This window comes from Mycetomoellerius zeteki, unplaced genomic scaffold, assembly GCF_001594055.1.
Source record: "Mycetomoellerius zeteki isolate Tzet28-1 unplaced genomic scaffold, Tzet1.0 scaffold174, whole genome shotgun sequence".
Classification (NCBI taxonomy): domain Eukaryota; kingdom Metazoa; phylum Arthropoda; class Insecta; order Hymenoptera; family Formicidae; genus Mycetomoellerius; species Mycetomoellerius zeteki.
In genome coordinates this window covers 808,854-834,790 of record NW_017256696.1, presented here as the reverse complement: position 1 = coordinate 834,790, position 25,937 = coordinate 808,854, and the positions used below count along the sequence as shown (strand labels likewise).

General features: G+C 31.9%; 1 protein-coding gene across 4 annotated transcripts in view; it reads right to left on the bottom strand.

Moving 5' to 3' along the window:
- Positions 1-1,375: 1,375 nt before the first annotated feature.
- Fas3 (fasciclin 3) overlaps positions 1,376-25,937 on the bottom strand; it is a 394,377-nt gene continuing 369,815 nt past the window's right edge. The window contains exons 6-12 of one of the 4 annotated variants that reach the window (XM_018446212.1): positions 24,990-25,131; positions 24,044-24,064; positions 22,742-22,855; positions 7,794-7,824; positions 7,490-7,570; positions 4,485-4,659; positions 1,376-2,179 (exon numbers count right to left, since the gene is read on the bottom strand). In XM_018446212.1, coding sequence (XP_018301714.1) covers positions 1,985-2,179; positions 4,485-4,659; positions 7,490-7,570; positions 7,794-7,824; positions 22,742-22,855; positions 24,044-24,064; positions 24,990-25,131 — 759 coding nt within the window. In that variant the 3' untranslated portion in view covers positions 1,376-1,984. Of the gene's footprint in view, positions 2,180-4,484; positions 4,660-7,489; positions 7,571-7,793; positions 7,825-17,284; positions 18,019-22,741; positions 22,856-24,043; positions 24,065-24,989; positions 25,132-25,937 lie in introns of those variants that run through there. The other 3 variants (XM_018446213.1, XM_018446214.1, XM_018446215.1) reach the window with 3 other exon arrangements.

Genomic DNA, 25,937 nt, shown 5'->3' with positions numbered 1-25,937 from the left:
ATTATATAATTATTAGCAAAAATTTTATTCAATAAAAAAAATGATACGATTTAAATATATAACTTTTAAGCACATTAAACTTTACAATATATAAAAAAAAGGACTTTGCTTAAAAGTCGTTCCTGCAGCTTTATTCGTTTGATGATGAATATCTTTTTATGTTAATTTCTTTTTTAAATGTAGTTAATATTTATACAGTGAAACACAATTGTTTCCCTTCGATTTTGATACGTTTTAAATATGTTAAAATATAGACAAAAATAAGAGATGCATATTTCTTTATAAATATTGTTTCGCATTGAAATGGTGAAATCCTCTCTTAAAAATATCTTTTTTTTCTTTCTGAGCGAATATTGTCTGAGAAACTGTCAAAAATATAAAAAATGTCTTAGTTAAAAATTCAACGATTTCAAGAGTAGATACTTTATTATAATAATTAAATAATTTAAAAATATTGTTATTTTACAAAATATTCTTATTTTACTGGTCTGCTATATGCTAGAGATCCCGGGTTCGATTCCCGGCAGAACCAAAAATATATTCATACGCTCGTATCTCCTTTCGGAAGGCAATGGCAAATCAAAAGTATTTTTGCCAAAAACACTTCTCTAATAAAAATTTCGTCCAGAATCGACGTTAAACTGTAAGACCCATATAATTGTGTACAACCAGCGTGCGCACTACAGGCTATATGAGAGAAGTCACCACACTCGGCTACGAGCAATAGAATTGAGATGAGATAATTATAAAGTATACATTTTTGAAACCATTCACATTTCATTTAAAACATTTTTTATATCTTTGCCAGTTTAGACGATTCACTCAGAAAGAAAAATTTCTTGAAGGAAGAATTTTATTCCTTAATGAGCAAAAAAGCACTTAAAAAATACGTGTATCTTACTTTCGTCCATATTTTAACATATCCCAAGCTTATTAAAATTTGAGAGAAACATTTGATTATATTCCTTTGTTAGGACAAGTTTCTTTTAAAAGTTTCTTTTAATTTTCTATACTTTAAGTAATTAAATCGTTTAAGTGACTTTTAAACGTATCTATAACTTGTACGTAATACAATGTTATTATTACACTTATACATTATTTAAGGGGACAATAACAATATTAACGATAATATTTAAGTACGTTTAGCATGACGATTAGCGTATCGTTGAGATAGTCATATACGCTTAAACGAAAAATTTTAGGAAGAAAAGGAAGAGATATATTCTTATAAAGAATTTTTTTCTCAAAAACAAATTATTAGAGCAAATTATTAAAATTATTAAACAAATTAATATAGCAAATTCTTCATATAATAAAATTCCAACAACAGAAAAATTTCAAGTAAAATTGTTTATCTAAGAATTCAGGAGTAAAATGATTGGACGGCTAAGATCATACCTTCCATAAGATTTTCATCAATAGAAATACAAATGCAAATTACGAAAGAATGACATAGCAATGAATAATGTCGTTTGCATATTTGCATATATTTTTTGTGACATGTTATAAATTTATATATAATAATTGCACGGAGCAACATTATTATGATTTCCGGTCGTTCCAGTTAGTAAAGAGCTTGCTCCCGAATTCGATAATGACCAGTTGCATATAGACGCAATGTCGAATAATAAACCGATGTCATAAAGTTATTCACCGTACAATAAATTATCACACGTACGGAAATATGTAATCGTGAGGGTTTGATTAACGAGGAACGCCGACCGTGTCCATTTTCATATATGTGAATGTGTAAATAACGATCGTGATAATTACAATAAAAAAATCAATAACGAATAATACCTTGAAATATATCTTGCGTTTCAAATCGTCTATCTATTTTATTTTCGCTTTCTCTATCGAAACATCAATTTTTTAAAAATTTGAAGTCATCTTAAAACATGAAAGGGGGAACCATGGTGGAACCTTATTATTTTCACCATGGAGAGAACACACGATCGTCTTAATTGCTTTCGTGGAGATGCAGTTATTTATCCGCTGTTTCTTCGGTTTCCGGTTTCGTATACAAGATTTCAGCATATTCTGTTTTGTCCTCATTAATTCGGCGAGGTGTCACACCTTGTTGCTGTTGCGTAAGATCCAATTCTGCGTATACTATGCCACCTTCGCCTGTCGAAGGATTCGTTCTGCCTTCCTGTACGGTCGGCTCAACGGTCTGAAGCTATATCATGGTTTTTCAGATATAAAATGTAATAGACAATCACAAAAAAAGAATCTTAATGATGTATACTATCGTACATTTACATTTAAATAGGTATCATTTTATAAAAAAATGATATAAATTCTGTAAGAAATAATTTTTATACATTCAAGCGGAAAATTAATATGACGACTAAATCTTATATTTCCATAAAGTTAATTTAAGATGTTTTGGCTGTAAAGTGGTGGACAGAATGGTTTCAACACTTTTTCTTTCGATGAGTTTCGGAATGTAGTCTGCTCATCGAGCGATTGCTTCTTACTTTCGGATTTAACCACATTTATGTTCAACCGTTTACGAACAAGGCAGTTCCGAAATCTATCAGAAAAAGTGTTGCAACCATTCTGCCCTTCACTGTACAGTCAAAACGTTCAAAATTGTGTTTTTATGTAAATATAACATTTAGTCGTCATTTCAATTTTTTTTAGTGTAAAAAGTTATTTATTACAGGATCTATTTAATTTTTCCATAGAATTCTGTTTACCACTATATAATATCAGTTAAAAACATTAGTTAAAAAATTTATTTTAATTTTAACTTTATTTATTTTATTTTATTTGCGTATCAAATAAATAATTACAAATTACAATTGAGAGTGGAGAACAGATAATAATAGAATTGAAATGCTTATAAGCAAAATGGTGAGGCACTAGCAAAACTGCTACAATGGCGCAAAAATAACACAAAATACAATGAAAAATCAATTTAAAAAACCAATATCAGATAATTAGCCAACAAATTTTTATCATAAATGCTCTTTGAAACCAGATGTAAAAAAATAACAAATAATTTAGCTTTTAATAGCTTTATGCAATAAAACGACCATATTTTGCGGCAATTTTAGATAACTTTTAAACTTATAAGTACAGTCAAATAAATTTTTGCACAAGTATTAATTTTATTAGTATATATACATATATGTGATGTAGGGGAAAGTTGCCGAATGCGTATCACTTAACCTATTTTTTATTATATTTTCCATTTGGCACTGTTTTATATGCAAGTGAACATTAGAAATTGTAGCTTGAAGTTCTGAACGCTTATTATTACATGTTTAACTTTCCACCAATAACAAATTAATTTGTTATAAATCTTTTTGTAACATGCTGCAAAAAGTACGATTTAAGCAACTGGTCGCCTAAATCGTACCTATAGATATTTTTTATCGTATTTCCTTTGAAAGTATGAATGAAAACCATTAAAAATATAAGATTAATAAAAGAAGTCATTAATTAATACCTAATAATTAATACCTAATTTCAATAATTTATTGAAGAAAATCAAATATTTTATAATTATTATAAATAACAATAATAACAAAATAAATTACACCAAAAAAATTTGCTTAAATATATTTTTGCACTTGATATTTATACTAATATCAATTATTAGTTTTATTATTGTCAGTTATCAGCCTTTTGATGGTACGATTTAGGAAACTTGATGAATTTTGTAAAAATATCGATTTAATCTTTACAATGGTTACAGATATGTATATACAGTGAATATAAAATATTTTACTATAAATCTTTTTTTATAAAAATACAAAAATTTATAATAAAATTGGATGATCGCGTTGTTATCAGCTATATAAGTTGATTAAAAATTAATATCAGATATGTACCTGATTTTTTAAAACGCCGCTAACATAAAATAAGATGTAGGCTATTATATTTTTGTCTATATTACTCATTTCTCATATATTTTATATTATTGTTATTAAATATTGCCTATATTAACTAATAATATAAAAAATTGATAAGGTACGATTTAAGCGACCAGTACGCATTCGGCAACTCTCCCCTACATAGAATACGTAAGAAAGGGCTGTGAAGATGCAATGTAATAGTTTGATTCTAAATTAACTTTTTTTTTCGAATAATGATATCTTTCACAAATAAAATTTTATGAATTTTTAATTTAATCTATAAATTCTCTTAAATCTTTATTTAAAATCGCTGTAATGTCCGTATTAAATTCAATCTCGATTCAATTTACTCTATTTTTGTTCTAATTTTAAAACTATGAGAGAGAAAAGTATAAACCTATAGTCGCTCCTGTGCGATACAACCACTTTAATATCAAAGATTTTGCGATGTAGAAGTTTGTCTTATTCTATTACGGTATTAATTAATCATTACTAAACTTTTTAATTTTCTATCAACATAAATATCATGAAGACATCAAATTTATTTAGAAAAACGAAATAATAATGACACACAAAAAGAATAATAAATTATTCATCCACGTAAAAAACGGCAATTACCTTCTCGTCGTCGACGGTAACGACAGTTTTCATGGTATCTGTATCGGTGCCAGACACTTTATCTTTGTTCCTTCCAAAGAATCGGGAGAGATTGATCCTCGGTTTCCGTTGTCCTCGGGACGACGCTCCGTCCACTTCTGATCGGGAATATCTGCCGGCGCTCTCTGTGTCACTTCTATGTACATATATATATATATGAATAATGAAGAAAGAATTAAGTTGTAAGTTTTTTCTGATACAACACTTATCTCGTTGATATGATATCACACAACAATAATTTTACGAGAAAACAAAATATTAAATATATACAGCGCTTATAATGTTAACTTTTCAATATCAAAAAAAGACGATTTAATAAGTTCGTTTTACTTTGATCGAATAGTTATTATGATACATGAAATTACTGCATGTGTGTGTGCGTATCGTGTCTGGGTTTTTTAGTTTAGTGGATGATCCAGATTGAATGTACTATTCAGTTCTCATATGCATGCATAAATTGCGCATGATATGTAATCAACCCGTATCTTTGTGTCAAGTACGACATTAGTTTATTTATTAAATCTTCTTTATTTTTTGCCATTTATCTGTTTTGTCTCATGCGTGGCGTACCAATAAAAAATTGTAATTATAACGATTAAAATTAAAGAGAAAGCTCGAGAATCCTTCGTAAAATGCTTGAGAAATGTGGTACTTTGAAAAATTCTGTTTTTTATTTATAAAAACTCGCCGTGTTAAATATTTTAGATTAATGATTCACGCGGATCACATGTAGCAATAATTGTAAATATTTAATATTAATAATTGTTAATATTAAATAACAAATAAGTAAAGTTTACAGAAAATATCACATAACAGTGAACATATAGTGACAGACACCATTTCTTTCATGTCGCACATGATGCAATTAATTATCCAATAAAACTTAACAGGACATTACAAAATTAATTGACTTAGCGTAGCATTAGTCGTTTAAATGCATTCAGTAGTTTTACTTTCGAGAGAGTTATAATATAAGCGCAGCGATTAACAGATTGCTACATAAATTGCAATAAAACAGGAAACGCTAGACAAAGCACGCATATGAATTGAATGAAGCACTCGATACAAATACAAATAACGCTTCCGATAAATAGAAAAATATCAGCTTTGCTCGATCAATTACAAATGCGATTTCTAGAGAATTGCGGAAGGGAGGAATTTGCATATTATAAGCAGCGATAAAATTACATGCCACATACTGCACCGAACAGCTTATCTTCCTTTTCTTTCTTGTCCTATTTTCATTCTATTTTCTTGTAATCAAATTGCCATCTCTTTGCCCCAGATAGATATTATCTAGCAGCAGTCATCTTGCTGACACCTCATCTCTTGCATGTACGTTTCTTTTCTTTCATTTTGCTTACACTTTTTGTAACTATCCTATCTTATCGGAATCAAATTTCATACGTAACGAACATAATTATTGCTATTATTACTATTTTTTTACTCGGGGACTCGTAAACCATGAACTGTGAATAACAAATGTCTCGAACTCTTTAGATTTTTGCTGACAATAAACGTCATAAAATCGAATAGGAAGCATTGAGATCTTTGCGAATAAAAGACTCTTCTATTCTACTTCAGAGATCGTTAATCGTTTCCGTTTTTTTTTACGATCTTCACTCGTAATGAGACTTATTGCTTATAAAAGCAAAAGTAGAACACGGAATAAAAAAACATATCACTGTTGGGATAAGGCAATCTACTAGATTTAAAGTTTTATATTGAAGCCGGATTATATTTCGCAGTAATCTGTATATGTAACACAATTGCGTAAATACGACTCGCAAAAGTTATCCCCGATATGCTAACCCCGATCTCATTTTTTTGTTTTTGTTTATCTCATTGATACGACAATTAGGTCACATTAAGATTACTTCTATTTAGTACAACTGTCTATATAGCCGGCGTTCAGCGTCATAAAGTATCTGCGCAAGAGATTTTCGATCAACTTTTTTTATTTTAACTTGCAAGGGACCAGGAAAATTTATTACTTACAAGGGGAATACCAGAAGTGGAAATGTGCTTTTTAAATTCGATTTGTTGTAAAATACTCTTGGTACTCATATTAAAAATCCTAACTCCTAACTTCAGATATTCCTTTTTCAAAAAAAAAATAATGAATATAAAAATGCTGATATCGTTGGACCAATTAATCCTACTGAAAAGACTCACATCACAAAGTTACATAACAAACTCATGAAATTAAGCCAAGTAAATCACTATCAGATTGTTCCAAATCAATACGTGATTTAAAAAAAATTTTTTCTCATTTTTTTCCAGTGTAGTTACACTGAGAAAAAAAAATTTGTTCAACTAACTAAACACATTTAGTTGTTTGCAGATTTGGTTAATTCAACAAATTTTATTTAATTGAATTTAACCTTAATCTGCTTAACAAGCTGTTCAATGTTAAACAGACTATGGTTAAATTCGATTAAATAAAATTTGTTGAATTAACCAAATAGTTAAGAGAAAAGGGTTGCTTTTATTGGAGTATTTTTTTTAGTTTACATTTTGTTTGAGTGAATATAAATATTTGTAAAATAATTTTGAAGTATTCATGTGAATAAATATTTTAAAAAACTCACAGTTTTGAATAAATATATGAATGAACACTTCTTTATGAGAAAATTTTAAATCAATAGAATTTGTAACTTAATTACAAGTTCTTTTGTATTCATCGGACATACTAATCCATTCGTACTTTTTCTTTTAGTTCGTGAGCTAATAAGAGGTTTTAATCTATTGTCACGTAAGATTTATTTTTGCTGGTAACACGGTGAGACGAGGAATAGTTCCCAGTTTGATCAAATTGCGCAGAAAACGGGTGGCGAACAATACTTTGTTGGTCGCCGCCTTTCCGGGCAATTTAATCCAATTTTGTCCGACGAGTAAGAAAAGCGAAGGCGTCGACGGACACATCCGACATTGCGAACGAGTAAAATAAAAAAGCTGCTGCTTGCCTTTTTCTAACGACATCGGCCGTAGTTTTCGATTTGCCGAGCTGAAGAAGACTAACGCCCGTCGTTGGGTCCGCGAAGTCTCTGAAAATGTGCATGCTTGGCAAAAGTCTACTGAACGACAATCGTCGAGTGACGGAAAAGCGACGAAGAGATCTTACTGTTCGTCCCTGAATCGCGTCACACGGCTAAATTAAACTAAAGCACTACGAAGAATGAAGTATTAGTCATGGTATTGGTGCGAGTGTGATAGATACTAAGCGAGAGTGCGATAATGTGGATTAAATATCGTAATTTCGGTACTCACGACTCCCCGAGATTTCTCGTAGTCGAACGACCTGAAAATAATGACAAGTTTTGTTTTAATTTAATAATTAAATATGAAATTCTTTCGTAATATCGTCATATTACAAAAATTTTCAATTTTTATATTAAAAAGGCAGTATTGATAATAATGTGACAAAAATCATCAACTTTTCATATATGATTTAATCAGTCAACATTATTCATATTTCTTCTTTTTTCAGTTGTTACAACTGAATGTTATGATTACACATATAATCTGAAGTACAGACATTCCTCAAGTGATAATATTACAAAAAAAGGATATTTTTGCATTCGTCAGTAAAAGATATATAGAATGTTAAAAAAAACATCATTAACGTCACAATTTAAAAATTAATCATCATGTGATTTTAGTTGTACAAAATCTATATTTTGCTTGGAGATGTAAAATTAAGCGTCGGATTCAATGTGATTTATGATAAAATTACGACAAGATTTATACGATAAGTAATTTGTTTGTTATTTTAATAAAATTCGTTAATTTACAGTTTTATATACAAATATGCATGTTTTTCGCACCAATGCTTAAAATAAAACAACATTCTTCTTATATTCTCAAATTTATTCTGAGTTGATAAAACAGCATCTGAAAATAAGTCTTATTATTATTGAAATCTTGCCGATTAGCTGTCCTTAATACGCCTCATACATAATCCACTTGAAAAATACTTAATCGGGTTGCAACAAAAGATAATAGCTCTACGAGCTACTATCTAACTTCAAAATTCAAGTAACTATAACTTCGTTAAAAATAAACAAAAATACAAGTTAAATAAAGTGTTTTACTCATCTTAGGCTGAATGCTTCATGTCAAAATTTTTTCATTTTTGTAGTTTTTTTCTAAATTATTATTTTACCAGCTTTCCAGAATTACTAAATAATTTATCAAGTAAATTACCATCAGATTTTCCTCTAATTTATTTAAGATTCTAAAGTTAATCTAAAGTCAATAATGTAAAATCATTGAATAAATTTAACGTAATGGTAGGACATACATTTCTCAACATTTGTATATTTAAAACAAATGTTTTATTTCAAAAATCATACGATATCTAAGTATAATATCATAGCGACGAATGAACTTATAATTAATTATACATACAGCTCTCTATATATTAATTTCATTTGAATCCTTAGATATACTTTTCTCGCCTATCGTATTGTATCTACAAGTAGAGATACAAAATGTTATCGTTTCTCGCGCGATCGCGGTGTGGCTAGTTTATCTTAATTCGCGACTGCGTAACGTCATTTAAACCGTTTTGCTTGCTTAATTAGAGAGTCAGCGATCTCTGGACTATTCCTGAAACCAATCGCCAACCGGCGCCGTTTCAATTGGGCCCTTAATCAGAAATGACGTGATAACAATGTCGCGCAAACGCAATTTCTCGTGATGACCGCAATTTTCGCGCGGCATTTAATTAACTCCTAAAAATGCTTCAAAGAGAAGAGAACACCAATTGCAGGTATTTATAATATATTTCGCGATCCGGCGCGAATTGGCGCCGCCATCGCGTTCATCATCTTATTCTAGACTTACATTTTAACATAAATATATCTATATAATATAATATATATAGTATATATACCCCATTGTATGGCCAACGATCATGCTCCTTAATAACGTATATCATCTTTTCGATAATATTATGAATTTTACAAATGTTCATTCAATCTCTAGTTGTCATAGGATAAAGAAAAACACATATTGAACAAAAATGTGTATATACGCGTTACATCTGTAAATATATATACACGTTCGTATATATGTATATGTCTTCAAAGCATGATCATCGAAATTTAAGTTGTACACATTAAAAATATTGTTACATTACAATTAATTAATTATAAGAATTACGCAATAAATGTATTAATATCGATAAAACATATTAAAACTTATATAGGTTTGTACGCAAGTGGGTTCGCGTATAAATAATTTCATCTTCTTTCTCTTTTTCATTCTTCATTTTTTTCTCTACACACCGACGAAATTATGTTTAGCGATTTCTCGATCGAAATAAATACAATAAACAGCTCAATAAATCGGAATGGATCGCAATCTACGACGATACTTGTCACGTTTCACGCACTTTGTAAACACCAATAATTATAAAAGCTGATGGGTATCTTGCGATTCAATTAAATTACCGTTCTTATCAAATAGGAATATGTTAGTTCGCAACTTATAGATTAAGGTGAAAGTTGCATGCGATATTTTCTCTTATGACATTTTGTAAATTTGACAAAAAGTTCTATTTATCAGTGTTTGGCAGTGATCTTTGACATTGTTCTTGCAATACTTCCGGAATCTGTTCGAGCTTATCTAATCTCGTGAGTGTTATTGAAACACTTTTTGGTGATGATCTTAAATATAGTAACAGCTTCGGTTTGATTCAAACCGATGAAATCAGAAGAACTCGCACACAAAATTTAAATTGGACAAAAGAATGAATTATTCCTGTCTTGATAGATTAAGTTTTACGGTAAAAATAAAATCAATAGAAGGCTTTTAATCCCCGATTTCAACAAATTCGAGCTTTAGAACCAAATTTTAAGATTTTTATGGTAGCCTTTGTGTTTATCCAACCGAAAAGATATTCTTTCAATAATTTTTTCATCTTAATAATTTTTTACCTCTCTAACTTCAATTATTCCAATTCGCTGTTACTACATGCTTGAGTTTATGTGTTAAAAACGACTTTTAATTAATAAAAGTTTCCGATAAATCTGTGAACGATTCTCGAAAGCTATTTATTCGCGCGTTTTATTTTTCAACAGTGAGAATTTTGTGTATATACCTAGCCTAAGACGGAAAATTGAATTGTTATTCGTTTTCAATCAGTTCTCTCCTCGTGTAGTTCCTTTTTAGGAACGGTGAGGTCTCCTCTTTTTATTATGGCATACTGTAAAATGTTTAAAAATCTCTTTCTTGTAGATGTCACCACATATATTATTAATCTTATTATGTATATAAAAAATTCGGGCCGCCCTAGTGCTGCTCTTGTTCGCACTCGCTGCAACAAGATCGTCGCGATGCGTGAGGATACATAGAACGACATCCGTTTATCTTTCTCCTTCCATGTCTTTTAGGTAAACGCACGATTTTTCCCCTTTCCCCATTTTTTAGGCTCTATTACATACATTAACATACTGACATTAGTATACATAATATATATTACTGTGATTATACATATATAATGCATAAATTATACACATATATATTTATACTATATATTATATATTATATATACTAACAAATCGATATATTCGGGATGAAAACTGACGCGAGACATCCTCTGTGTGACGGCGCGAACGGAGCCGCGTTCTGCCAATAATTCGCAAATGTAACAACCGACGTTATTCTCCTTCTCTTTACGACACTTTCCCATATAGCACAAATATTGCAGTAACATTGCAACATTTCAGAAATATTGCAGTAACATTGCAAACGTTGCAGCAATATTACTGCAAGCTTCTGTGCTGTATATGGGTGCCTCCTGCAACTTCCAATATCGCTGGAAAGTAAAGTAAGGGGATGGAAATAGCGGAAGAAACTTTTGCCATATTTAGTACTAAGAAATATAAACATGAGGGAATAAAAAGGACGAGCTTAGGGCTGAGTAGGACAGGCGAGAGAGGAAGAGATAAATGCCTATAACAGAACGCGTGTAACATTTCCTTCGTTTTACTATGCGAGTAATAAGGGAAGGCTCATACTTTTGAATATAGAATGCAGCACATAGAATTAACGTCGGTCGTTCCAGCTACAAAATACTGACGAATTTATCCGTTAATCCCGCTTTTCCATTTCATTCACGCCTTCACCACGCGCGCGTTGTCCTCTCTCGTCCCTTTTCAAAAAAGTTCTATCAACTCCCGTTAAGTAAATCTCACATTCTCTGCTCTCCGATAATATCTTTCACCCTGAAAAAGTTTCACGGATAACGACAGGTCGACTCGGCAATTGGAATGCAAGCGCGGATAAGTGTGTCACTCACTCGATCGGCATTCACGAGTTGCAAGCCAAATGCCTCCGACGCAGAATATATGTATAATACCGTTTTTTATTCGCGATCTCTTGCCGTTATATTTATAATATATATTTATATTTATATATATCTTTATTTATTTATTTATATTTATATATATTTAGAGTATGTACAACACGCAGTAGAGATTCAACCGTTGCGACCGACGAGCTGCATCGGAGTTCTCCTTCAAAATTCACCCGAAACACGCGCTTCGGGATGCGATCAATTCTTTAACCATATTCTTAATAATCATATCGTATCCCTGATAAGAACCTCGATAATCCCATCGGTCTTAGCACGGCCCTTTTCTTGTAAGTGAAAACACGAATGCATCCGGAAAAAAACGGCGGAGGAGCGTGCAGAATTCGGAAATATATGATTGATGAATGGAACATGAGAAAATCCATCCTTTAGTTCTTATTCGATTTTTTTTTTTCACGCGATGCCGACGAGACCTACGTTGTATATTGTGTGTGTATGTGTATGCGTGCATGTAAGTGTGTGTAAATATAAATATACGAGTGTATTTCATTTAAATTTGCATAATTGCGTTTGGTGATTAGCTAAGGAAAAGTCACCTGTACAAAAGTACAAACGACACTTATTGTCGGAGGAAATAATAGGAAACAATAAGATAATATTTACGACGCTCACCTCGAACGAGGAGCAACTTCTTCTCGTAGTGTCATTTGATGCGCCGTAGAAAATATTTCCAGTAAATGCGTATAGAATGTTTCTGTAAGGTTTGCATCGAAATAAGAGCATATTTCCTTATATAAATAAGAATAAAATAAGGAAGAATTGAAAATTCATTACTATATTCCTTAATCCTTGAAACTGACGATGGATTAAGAAATATGTTTATTGTAGACTCACTCAATTATAAATTCCTATGTTAAAAATGTCAAATAATTCAATTTTCTTTATGTTACAAATTTCTGTAAAAATTTGGATTATTCTTATTAAAATATCTTCACTTAATATCTTTACTTTTATATTTATTTTTTATACGAGTTATGTCATTTTAATTTCTCGAAATTAGTGCTTTTTTAAATCAACATAAATTAAATTAAAATAAGGATCACTCAACATCAATAACCGAAATATCTTGATTTCATTTTTAACTAAAGCGTTAAAAATGAAATTATATTAAATTAAAATCAAATGTTGTCAGAAAAATAAAATATTCTTCATTTACTTCATTTTAATCTCTCTATCAGGGTTTCTTTCTTTAAAATGATTAAATTACGTAATTATAAATCATAATTTCAATTTTTTCAAACTGTATCGCTACAGAAGGTCGATGCAAGCCTCTCAATAATTCCGTAAAATGTGTATATTATTGGATAGAAAATATATTTAATACCGCGCTGCTGATAATATATTCAATATAAAGATTCGATATATTTAATATGAAGCACCTTTCGCACAAATTTTTAATATGACAAGTTTCAAAAATTTGATTATCACAATTGTACTTATAAACTCATATCATTCTCCTAGATATGATTCAACTTGTACGAACAGCAACATTAATTATATTTGCCATCCAATAAGTGAAACAGGTTGCGTGTATTGTTGAAAAAAAAGGTTTAATTTACTGAAATTAAAAGATACGTCCTTTTTATATAAAAATTTCGTAGTTATCTGTAATAACCACAAGTGCCGCTCTTACAAATAGTAGCCATGTACATGTATTGTAGAAAATACGCAGAATGAAAACGTTACGTCAAACGGAGATTACCGGTTGATATATAATACTGTCTAGTGACGTATGGAGGGATATAATTTGTTTTATCATATATATCATAAGAATATCATATAAATCTTATTGGCTCGATTACATTCGTCAATCGTATGATCCACGGTCAGATTCGAATGCATTTCTTGTATTTATTAAACGCTGCATATAAAATCGCACTTTTTATAAAACGCAATAATTATTACATATAATTCGTTTCATAAATGAGATTCGTTCTAAGTGAAATTCATATCTTATAAGGTCGCGTAATAATCAAAACGTCATTAAACGTTTAATCGCTATAACTATATACAGGATGTTTCGTAAGTTGCATAAGTCAGGAAGATAGGAACATAAAACTGAACGATAGCAAGATCGCAAAAATTCGAAATATTAAACAGAAATCAAAATTTTAAATAAATATATTTTGAAACAATTATTTTATTACGTATTTTCGGCAAATCGATAAACTACCTCTACACAAAACTTAGAATTAGACAAGTAAGTAACATTACTGTAACATTACACACCTGTTTAAGAACTTACGCAACATTCTGCATACTCGCGCAATAATCTTATTGTACTCTATGTATATATGTAACTTGTGTAAAAAGATCTTTCTCCGATAAAATGCATTTAAGTAAAGCACACAGTAAAATACGTCAGGAATGTTACAATATTCGTAAAAATGTTACAGTACAAAAGACATTGGATAATAATATAATAGTTGTGCCTAATAATATAAAGATCGCATCTTCAATCTCGAAATTTCGCGAACATCGCTTCTACTGTCCGTTTATACGCTTTCATCGCATTTACGAAAGTATCTTAAAATCTTAAAATTCGTTTCTAGCGTGGTAAAAATTTCGTAGCGCTAAGATCAGAGGACATATGATAAAAATGTTGAGATAGAAAAAAAATCTCTTTCATCGAGATTCGACCGTTCTTGAAAATCAACGTCGGAAACGCGATGTTGCGTTTCGTAGAGAACCAAAAGATGTGTGATCACAGTATTATGCACATTTTCCACAAAGATTCACGAAAACATTTCGAGTGAATTCAAGGGAAATATTTTAAGGAATGTGTTCTTTTACCTTAGCGATAAAAATACGCACACACGTATTGTTCTTGCATGTATATATCGCTTTTTAAAAAAGCAAAGAAATTTTAAAATTTTCAATGAAAAGCATTATCAATTTTAAAGTTTTTTTAACCTTCATCAGATTAAACGTCAATAGCAGATTTTCAAGATAAAAATTGGAGATAAAGATTTAAATACCAAGTTTGGTTATTATAAATAGGGATGCATCAGGTCGTAAAATTACCGGATACCGGATATCCGATATCCGGATAGATTGCAACATCGGATATCGGGTATTCGGTCGGATATTCGAGAAGGCAATTTCTTCGAGTCGGATATCCGACATTTTCCGGATAAGAAAAAATTGTAATTTTGCAACAATAAGATATTAATATGGCATTATGAATATGCATACTCATTTCTAAAACATTTATATAATAACGAGGCTAGGTATTTGAAATACTTTTATTTGAAAAACAGTATTGGTAAGACAATTATATTTTGTATTTTGTGTTTGTTAGGAGTACATGAAAATATTTTGTATTTTGTGTTTCATGGGAGCATATAAAAGTATTTTGTATTTCAGTATTAATAGTTTTTCGATTTTAAATACACAATTAATACTTTTATACGATCCGCTGAAATAAAAAATACAAATACGCTTGTACTACAAATAGTGTGTTTTAAATAAAAGTATTCCAAATACATGCTCAGTCCTGATAACAAATCAACAATTTAATGATATAAAATTTCAACCGGATATCTAATGATTTAATGATATTAGTATCCGGGAATATATCCGGTTGAAATTCGGCTATTCGATCGGATAGTAAAAAAGTGCCAGATAATACCGGATACCGGATACTTTCCGGATATCCGGTGCATCCCTAATTATAAATTTTGAATTGACAGTTTCTAAGATTTAAAAACAATTTCTAAGAAAATGATTTTTTTTAATTAAATGTAGTTTATTATTTATACTAATAATAGTAATTAAAATTAAATATTTTTTTAAATTAATAAATTTATTTTAGTATTTACTTTTAGACTTCAACCTTTAATTTTTTTATTTTGAGCTTTACTGTGAAAAAATTTTACAGTAGAACTTAATTATTAATTTCTTCATTTAATTTAATTGATGTCCCATTTTTAATTCCTAAAGGCTGATTCAAAATTCAAAGCTGCAATTGGCGATTAATGAGGCAAAAATAGAACACATTTTACAAACAAAAATAGAGCTAATGTCAATGATTCAGTAAACGTGCAAGTATCTATGTGTGTGCGTACATAATGTCTCGTCGTGTATAACAATTAACGTGTATGCGTGTATATGTGTGTGTTTTTACTAGTGTGTAAAATAAAAAGTTCGCTCGGCTGCGTAATTTGATTTGTTCCAGTTATCGTGAGGATGCCTATCGTGATTCGGATACGGCACGTCCCCGCGTGAAATTTGTCATAGCTACTTCATAATTATCGCTAAGTCCAGCATGAAAAATCACATGCGTCCAGTGGCGAGCAAATCGCGGTGAAAATCTTCTGATCTCGACACTCATTCGTAAAAAAAAGAACAATTTAAAAGAATTACATTATATCCATTCCTTTCTTACAGAAGAGATTCTAGTTTTTAAATATTTTATATAAAATTACATAATTAATACGGTTAGATCAGAGTATAATAGTCAACTCAGTTCTCGAAATCTTAACAAATACTCCAGCGAATGAGTCTAAAATTATGCGTGTACGCACCACCTTGAGATCCTGTTAACACGCATACACGCATAAAATAAAAGAAATGGAAATCGAATTTGCCGAGCAGTTTTGTTCTTATTATACTAGCGATTGAGGGGAGATTCGGAACGTCATAGCCGAATATATCGACGGATCGAGAACCAAGCTTCCTCGACGCGAACACTTACGGTCGTACTTAAAGGTCTAACCGGCTGCCATCAGAAAAAAAGAGAAGGCGACGCATAATTAAAACATAATTCGTTTCCCAGCTGAAAGTTTCGACAATGATTTTCGCTGTCGATCGAGTTGACGTGCGCACAAGTTTACGAGAACTATTTCGTCAGATATTTTCACGACCGTTCTTTTGAATATTTGTAAAGCACGATCTAGTTAAAAAAATGACATCATTCGTATATTGCAAAGGCGTTTACAGGATGAAAAGCATCGACAATAGAAAATTTATCATCAGAATTATAAATAAAAATTGAAAAATAATAACTTAGCTTCTTCATTGATCGAAACTTCTAAGAAAATTAAATGTAGTAAAACTTTTAAGAAAAAACTGAAGAAATTTATCGTATGAAAAAGTGATGTTTAATATTTGTTATTTTTATGTTACAAAAAAGGTTTCCTATAACTTCAAATTTTTTTTTCTTTATTCATCACTGTTAAAATAAATATATTAAATATTAATAACTTTTAGCATTGTCAAGATAGGCAATATTTTAACCCTCTCATTCTCAAATTACCTTTACATTTTAAAACCACTTTTATATTTATATGCATTGATTATTGATACAGTGATACAATAGATTACACGTCTTATATATATATTTCTTTTAATTTCACATAATATAATATAATCTCTTGCTCTCTTTTCTTCTCTTATATAATCTCTTAAGTCTTTATAGTCCATCGTGTTACACAATTACCCTAGGCATTTCAAAGAATCACATTTAAACAAGTCAATTATACGACAAAGTCGTTTTACGGAAATTTTATATATAACTCTCTAGTTTATATATTCTTACACGTAATCTCTTAATACAGTGGCTCTTCTGGCTACCGCGGAGAACGAGAGGGTTAAAATCATTCTATCTTATTCGTCTTGTGAGCATGGGAATGAGAAATAAGTAGCGTATCGCTCTACGGCGAGTCAACTTCCGATTGCAAACGCTTAACGAAAGTGTCCGCACGTTTTGCACGCAAAAACGAAAATCACCGAGGGAAACTTGGATCGTTACTGCTGAAGTCTGGCGCGGTAAAGTGCGACAGCTTGGTTTTCCTGCGTACGAAGGAAAGGTAAAGAGAGGGAGGAAACGAGGCGAGAGGAATGCGTCCCTTCTCTTATCTTTTTTTCTTTTTTTTAAATCTCTCTCTTAGACGGGCGTGTCCGTCTTCTCATCCTTCTTGGTGTCTTTGACGTCCGTACGGCCGTTCACGTATTCGGTGCTCGTGTGTATTGGATTCTCTTGGCCACCCTGCGGCACCTTCTCGTCGATGATACGCGGGTCCTCCTGATCCTCGTCCTCATCACCGGGCGTGATGTGCGCCTCGCTTCCGGCGCCGACGTCACCCGTAGTCTCCTCGTCGCCGCGACGCCTCGCTGCAACAAGCAACGCCACGATCGGTCAAGGCAAATGTGCGTGTGTGGGTATTCTATCTTTCTCTCTTTTTCTCCCGCTTTTTTCACCGTTTTTCTTTGTGAACGCTTTGCGAATGCGATATCGCCGTTCGCGTCGACTATCGAGCGCCGTTTATCTTGTCAACGAATCAATATTGCCCGGATGTCTATCTGTCGCGCGACGTCTTCTTGTACACCTCGTAGCTAAGCGAATATTTTGTTCTTGCGAAACATAATTTATATCTCGCCATAAAATATCTCGGTCAGTGATACTACTCGCGAGACTGCAAGATGGAAAGCTCGAAACATTCTTTAACGTTCTAACGAAATAATCTTTAACGTTCATTCGCGTGAATCGAAATTTTAAATTGATTTCTTGATTTGTAAACTCGATTATTAAAATGTATCATGTGTTCTTTTTGTACTTTTCTATGGAGTTAAGTATTTAATGCGTGTTTAACGCGGAAGTTTTTAATATTCATTATGCGATTAATGTAACAATTCCTAATGCAAATTGTCCGAAGCACATTACATCGTGCTGCATTACTCATAATGCATATTTTCAAAGTGTATCAATTGTGTACAGTGTAAATGTTATGATGCCCGATATAAAAAGGCATTACTGTATCTAGATATATTATCTATAACTACTGAGATAAGACATTCAATTTGCATCGCTCGTGCGTTACATAAATATATATAAAAAGTACGAATTAACGATTGTGAAAAAAATGTATTGTAACATTCACAGGCAATCCCACTAACATATAAATATCGATTCAAGCAAGATAAATCCGAATAATTGAAAGCACGTCGTTGCATCTCTCGACGCTAATTGGCAAATATAGCAAAGGATACACACGCAATCTGCGCACGAGGGAGATATAGAAAAACAGTGAGGGGTTTCTGAGGTGACAAACATGCTTGTACGATCAGAATCTGAAGGGATGAAAGAAGGAAAGATCGCAGTTTCAATTGTAACCAAAAAGACGCTAAAACGGCGACGAGCAGTGTCAGAAGGCACGTGGAAGGTAATTGGTATTGGACCGGTCGTTTCTGCTCGGGAACAATTTCACCACACTTGCCTTTGCCGATTGCTTATCGTTGCTTGTTGCGAGAAAGAAAAGAAAAGAAACGCTATGTTCTCGTTCAATGGCTTACAGCGTATTCGCACCACTTGATTTTCTAACGGTATCGCAGCTTTGTATCGTAATCCTTGTCACAGATTTTGCAGCGGTATCCATATGTGCAGAAATAAATAATAATACGTATTTATTATTATTACCAATTTCATAATACAGTACTTTTGCAATGTAAGCGAAGAACGATTATAAGCCGATACCGTGATGATATTACAAATGACATGCTAAGAAATTAAATTACGTAGTGTAAACAGGCTATAAGACTCGCATGAGAGACGTACAAGATAATCGTAAACATGTTGCAATAAGTATGCTTAAATTATCGTTAAATAACTATGAAGCAAATACTATTAACATGCAGATGAAATTCGATAACGTGACCGTGTATCAAATGCGATTCGGATAAGGAATAATAGCTATCGATTTGATATCGATGACGGAAGTCATAGCCAAAGATTGCTGGGTTGTACTGTACAAAAAATGAAAATATGACTTAATAACGTATATAAAAATATATAAGTATTATAATTTTATACGTATACTTCAATTATTTCAGAAATAATATAAGAATTAATTAGTAAATGTCTTCTTCACATTAAAAAAAATTAAATAAAATAACTAAAATAAAAACAATTATGGTAGATATTGAGAGATAAAAACAATGTATTAACTAAAATAAAGGCAATTGAAAGTCAGTGCGGTAAACAATACGTAAAAAAACGAAAATGTATAATTCATTGAATATAATTACATAATTAACGCAAAAATCAGATTAAAAAAAAATAAACTGACTATTATTCCTAACTTTAATCATGCGTTTCAATTGACTCTATGCTTTGTATTTACCGCTTCGTTTAGTAACACGCAACGGAAAATGGAGCGACCGTCAGATCGTGAATTCGAATGTTAAATTTACTCTGCAGACCAGGGCTTATCGGAATATTTAAAAACATTCCTATGGAATAATTAAGTAGGGGTGAAATATCGGGAGAGCGATTTTTTTAACGTGCGTTTTTAATTGCCCGAAATAGTGTTGGTCATAAAAGTTTCGCCATTAAACTCCACGGTTTCTACTGGAATCCTCGCGATACGCGTGATACATTGATATTATTTCGATTATGGGCTGTAAATTAGACCACGCAATATTGTGAGAGGAAGTATAGAACATTTCTCGTTAAAGAAAGTGAATTCTTAAAACTGCCAAGCGCGCTAAAGTGGCTTTAATCTTTCTCCATTACGAAAATGTCTTTCATGCTTCGTGAAAAATATTCCTTTTTTTCCCTGGCTTACTGGGTATCATATTTTGCGCAGATCTTTCTAAGTCTCCTCTTCATAAATACAGGCAAGATAGTAGTTTGCGATTCCATGCGAAAAGTAGCCATAAAACAACGCGGAGGAGAGAAGAAACGAGCAAAAATCGTGCGCGTTACAGCCTCCAACTTGACCAACGAAAGCGAGAATGCGGCGGAAACGCGATCGATTAATCGGAGGAAACGATATTTATCGGCGATATAAAACGCAAGCTATAAATCGATAAAACGGTTCGGTATCGACACGTGTCACAAATAAAAATGATAGTGCGGCGTAAAAATTTGAGAACACGTCAGGGAGGTCTTGCAAGATGAGAAGCGCGAGGAGAGCAGAAGCGAAAAGTGTATTAAATTTGAAGGGGAGGGTCTACCACTCAAACGAGTAGACGGGGTCGCGGTCGTCGATAAGCCGGCGCTGAAGGTGATGGCGCGAAGAGAACGAGAGAGGATGTCATGAGGCTGATAAAAATGATCGCGAAGAAAAAGAGGTGACGAGCGAGCGGACGGGTCGATGATGAACGAGAACGAGCATTGTTTTAGAGAAATGGGGGGGTGGTAGGTTGTCAGGGGAGAAAGAAGGTTGTTTCGGCCTGCCTGAGGTGACTTACCCCTGGACAGTGTCATGCCTAGAGTACGGAATCGCAAGGTAATCGTTGACGTATCTCCGTATTCTTTACTTGGCCCGACTCGCATGCTGTCCTATATCGGCGTAGCGGCACAACACATAAGACATTTGTATACGTTCAGATATAAAAATATACTCTTATTGTATGTATATTAGATATACGTACTTATATAATATATATATTAAGGTATATACGGTGAACAGCGTTGCAGTTGCTTCGGAGCATACTAATTAAACCCAGTATATACGTTTCTACTGCACGCGCATACTGTGATACCGCTGTGATAATTACTTCGCGTTTAGACTAATCGCATACTGCAGACATTGCGATCCACGCGATCGTAGCGCAACGTTAACGGAAACAATAGTAATGAACTATGTGGTAATAAAGTAACAACAACAGCGACAACAATCACAACAAGAAAGTGAAGAGTGATACATAAGTTGTTTCATCGCATTTCAACTTTTACTTCGAGCAATATTATTTCAATTTCATATTATTTCATATTATACCGATCATATTTTCTCTAGATTCTTGAATATCGAGGAAATTTACCTTCGTCATTTATACTATATCTATAATACTAACGAATATCGTACGTGAAGCTTTAGAAATTTCCTCGAATTATGTACGTTCGCGAGGCAAATGAAGACAAGCTTCTATTTTCGTTTACTACACGTCGAATAGATGTCATAGCGCAGTCAATTTGTTTAAATAAAAACTAAATTAACATTAACTAAATTAACACAAAGCTATAACTGTCATGAATAAGTGCAAATGGTAAATAACAATAACTTCCACGGCTTGTTCTCTACTTATTTGAATTTTCTTTCTCTCTGTATTGTAATAAATCTTGACATACTGATACAGAAAGAATCATTTTGCGCGGAAGTATCTAAAAAAAATTTAGTTAGATACAGATTTGAAAATACTTTTGTTGGACAATCAAAACAATTATGTAGAATACGCTCAAGATAGTAATTAGAATGTCAAAACGCTTTTTATAGCATTGCCCATCACGCTTGAATCTTTTGCATAATTATTTCAATGTCCAACAAAGTTATTTTCCGATTTGTATCTAGCTAAATTTTTAAATATTTCAGCAAAATCGTTCAGTGCAATGAGTTTTTTTTCGTCTAATATTAAATTTATCTTATTGATTTCTATAATTTGGAGTTACTTTTAATGATTATGAAAATTTTATGAATTTAGTCAAAATTCTGAGAACAGGAGAGATATAAAAGAAATATAAACGAAGTAAACTACGTATTTTTGCTATCAAAAAAATTCACTTTTTCTCAGTTGTGCGACTCATTTTTTTGCCGACTCTCATTTTTCGTTTAATTTGCTGTATACAATTCCGATAACTTTAATGAGGTCACGTTTATTCCAAGAAGTTTCTCGTTCTGCGTAAACGACGTCTCTTACTCAAATTTTACGATATTTCCTGCTCTATGGTGTTTGCGTTCCCCGACCGTTCTCGCGAAACCAAATCGTTAGGGAGTACGAAAGAAAAATGGTAAGACTGATATATATATACATATATATGTAGCATAATAATATGTAGCATATATAATCTAAATAGGGTCTTCTTTTACCGAGTATCTACATTTTTAAATTGACTCACCTGCGAAACACCAGCGGCCAGTCGCGCGTGCAAAGATTACAAGGAAAATAACGAGTAAGAGCATCAGAACGCCCACGACGATACCAATGATGGATCCAGCGTCCAAATCAACGCCTGCAAATCGCAGAAAAAAATGCCTCTTGTTATCATAGTTCTTTATACTTGTGTGACATTTGGTGATATATCAATGCCTTGGAAAGCAATGATAGAATCTTCTGGTACGAAAGTAAAAGAATGAGAATGTCGCATATGAAATATTTGAGATCGAAATTTTGAAGCGTTAAAATTAATAACTTTTATTTGCAATAATAGAATGTCTATGATAAATCAAACTATACGTAAGTAGTAAAATGCTAACAAGTATTTTATAAATTATTTATAGAGCCTTTTTTAGTATTAAAAAAAATTTTTTATTTTGAGATTTTTTCAATTAAAATAATTGAATAAAAGAATAAATAATTAAGTTTATATTCATTTATATATATAATTACTACAAACTATTTTTTACAATTCAATATAAACAAAAATTTTTTATTTTTTATTTTCTCTCTCTTTTCTTAAAGTTCTTCAATATTTTCGTTTCCAAGGTACTAATATATTATAGGTATATAATATACATATATTGATGATATTTTACGCAAATATTTATTAAATATTTGGCAATAATTATATCATTATATAAAATCTCTTCGCAATTTTAATTGGCTCTAATATATTTTTCATCAATATTTCATTATTCAAAATATCAATAATTTTTCAATATCTTCAACAAAATCACATTTTTAATTAACTTAAGTAAATTTTATTTTTCCGTGAAATTTTTATAGATATTAAATTAGAAATTTATAAAAATGTTAATCGTTCTCGATACTTTTGCTAAGAAAAATACTTAATACTAATTCGACAATCTGTTATTAAAATCAAGTTGTAAAACATCTTGTATAATTTTGTGTTGAAATAACCATTCTAGTGCGACATATACTCATATTTCATCACACAGCGTTTCGTGCGATCCGATCTGATCCACGTTGACGAAATCAAGACTCGTGGATGTGCATTGAAATTAGTAAATTACTCGTCGCTCGATCAATGTCAACGTGTATCTCTCGTGATCGACGTATATTACACCCTTAACCAAATAGCGGTTATTAATTTCCCGGTGTGATCATCCCCGCGCGATCTTCACCTAATCAAACCGCTGTACACGGAACGCCGTGCGCATTTACATTACACAGACTACTTACGTATAGTAATTTGAAAAAATGACATTACCTAGTGCGTGCATGTGTTCGGAGAGCTTACCATAGAGGTTACTGAGCGGTCCTGCGTGAGCATGCGGTGAAGGATCGATATGGTTAGACACGCACATAAACATAAAACGGAAAATATTTTCAAAGGCACGTGTGTATGTATGTGTGATGATCGGTGGGTGATCATCTCGTGGCAATTACGACGATCGACAGCCGCAATTTTACGTGCGAGATCGCGGTGGCATGATTATGATCGTGATGTAGTAGTGGGTGATCAGTGGACAGCCAAGTGTGAATACCGGTTGATTCAGGCAATCAAAAAAAAATGTGAACAAAGCGTGTGGTGGTTTATTAATTGCTCGCGTGTTACCTATCGTCCGTTCACTATTATATGTATATTGAGATCCGTAAATATAATAATTCAATTTGAGCGAGATACATATTTCAAAAATATCTCGTAATCATGTCAAGTGAGTTAATATTTCCAAAAATCAAGATTAAATCATTTAAAAAATTCTTGACGGGTTCTATTTTAAAAATATAAATAAGTAATAGAGTTAGATCTCTCAAAAAAAAAATTTAATTTTTAAGTACATTCCACTTTGAAGAAATTTAATTGATAATATAATTATCAGGATTAATTTTATAAATTGTTACTATAAGATGGATAAAAATTTTTAATACATTTTCTATAGAAAGATTATTTCAAATACGAAGTAGTGAATATTTCTATAGAAAAATCTTCATATTTGAAACAATCTCTCTGATTGCCGAATAATTCAAAATATGTTACAAGAGTCATAAAATTATTTTCTTCAATTGATCGATTAATTAAATTGTTAGAAATGTCATACATTCTTGTGCTGCCAGTTATCATAATATTTTCATGGTGCACCGATTATTTTCGATATGTATACAAGATTCGTATTTTTAGGTGCACTGTGTGACGCTTTCAATGGAAAAGAACTCACGTAAATCGGATTTGTCGAATAACTTACCCGCCGGTTCTGGGGATGTCGACAAAATGATACGATATTCATTCGATCCCTCATTGTTGGTCGCCATCAACATATATTCCTTTTCCGTGTCGGATTTCTGAACGCTGTCGATCATCAGAATTACGCTCCATGCTCCATTCCCCTGTAAAATGTTGCTTCGTGTTACGGACACATGTACATCAATCAGATCCCGTTCCGCCGCGCTCTTAATTTTGCACGCGCCATCGCTCATTAATTACATCCTTTAATTAAGCCCTTTAAAGTGTCGCCGTGCGCGAACACGAAGGTACGTCCACTATAAATTATTCGGGAGCTTTTACCATTAATCTACGAGTTCTTGCGCAATCTTTGTAATCCATATATTAAAAAGAGGTAAATTGATAATTATAGCGCTCGTTACAGGGAGAGAGAAACAAAGAAAAAAAGGATGTATAAATTCTTTATATATACATCACAGTCAAAGTGTAACTCAGTAAATGTATACTTACTAGTCTGCTGTCGTCAATGTATATATTTACTAAAATTAAGTTACTTTAACTGTAACATACATATAAGTATACATGTATATAAGTATGCACATATATAAATAAATATATATACATATATATATATTATACACACACATTATACGTACAAGGTGAGAAAAAAGTTTGACTACAATGTTTTATGTGATTATCAAATGATTATCCAGGCTGCAAGCTGTTATTCGTTAGTATTTTAACATCAGTCCGTTACCTAGGTAATAATATCTTCTAGGTAATAATTTAATTAAAAAAACAAACTAGTGTTAGTTACATCCTATTAAATACCAAAAAGACTGCACCAACGATTTTCATTAGTTAGTGAATTGAAAGACCGTTCTATTGACTGTTTGAGAGAATTATCTACTATAATTATCCATAGAAAGCTGCGCAACCATTAATGCTTTTCCAAAGCACTTTAAAGTTT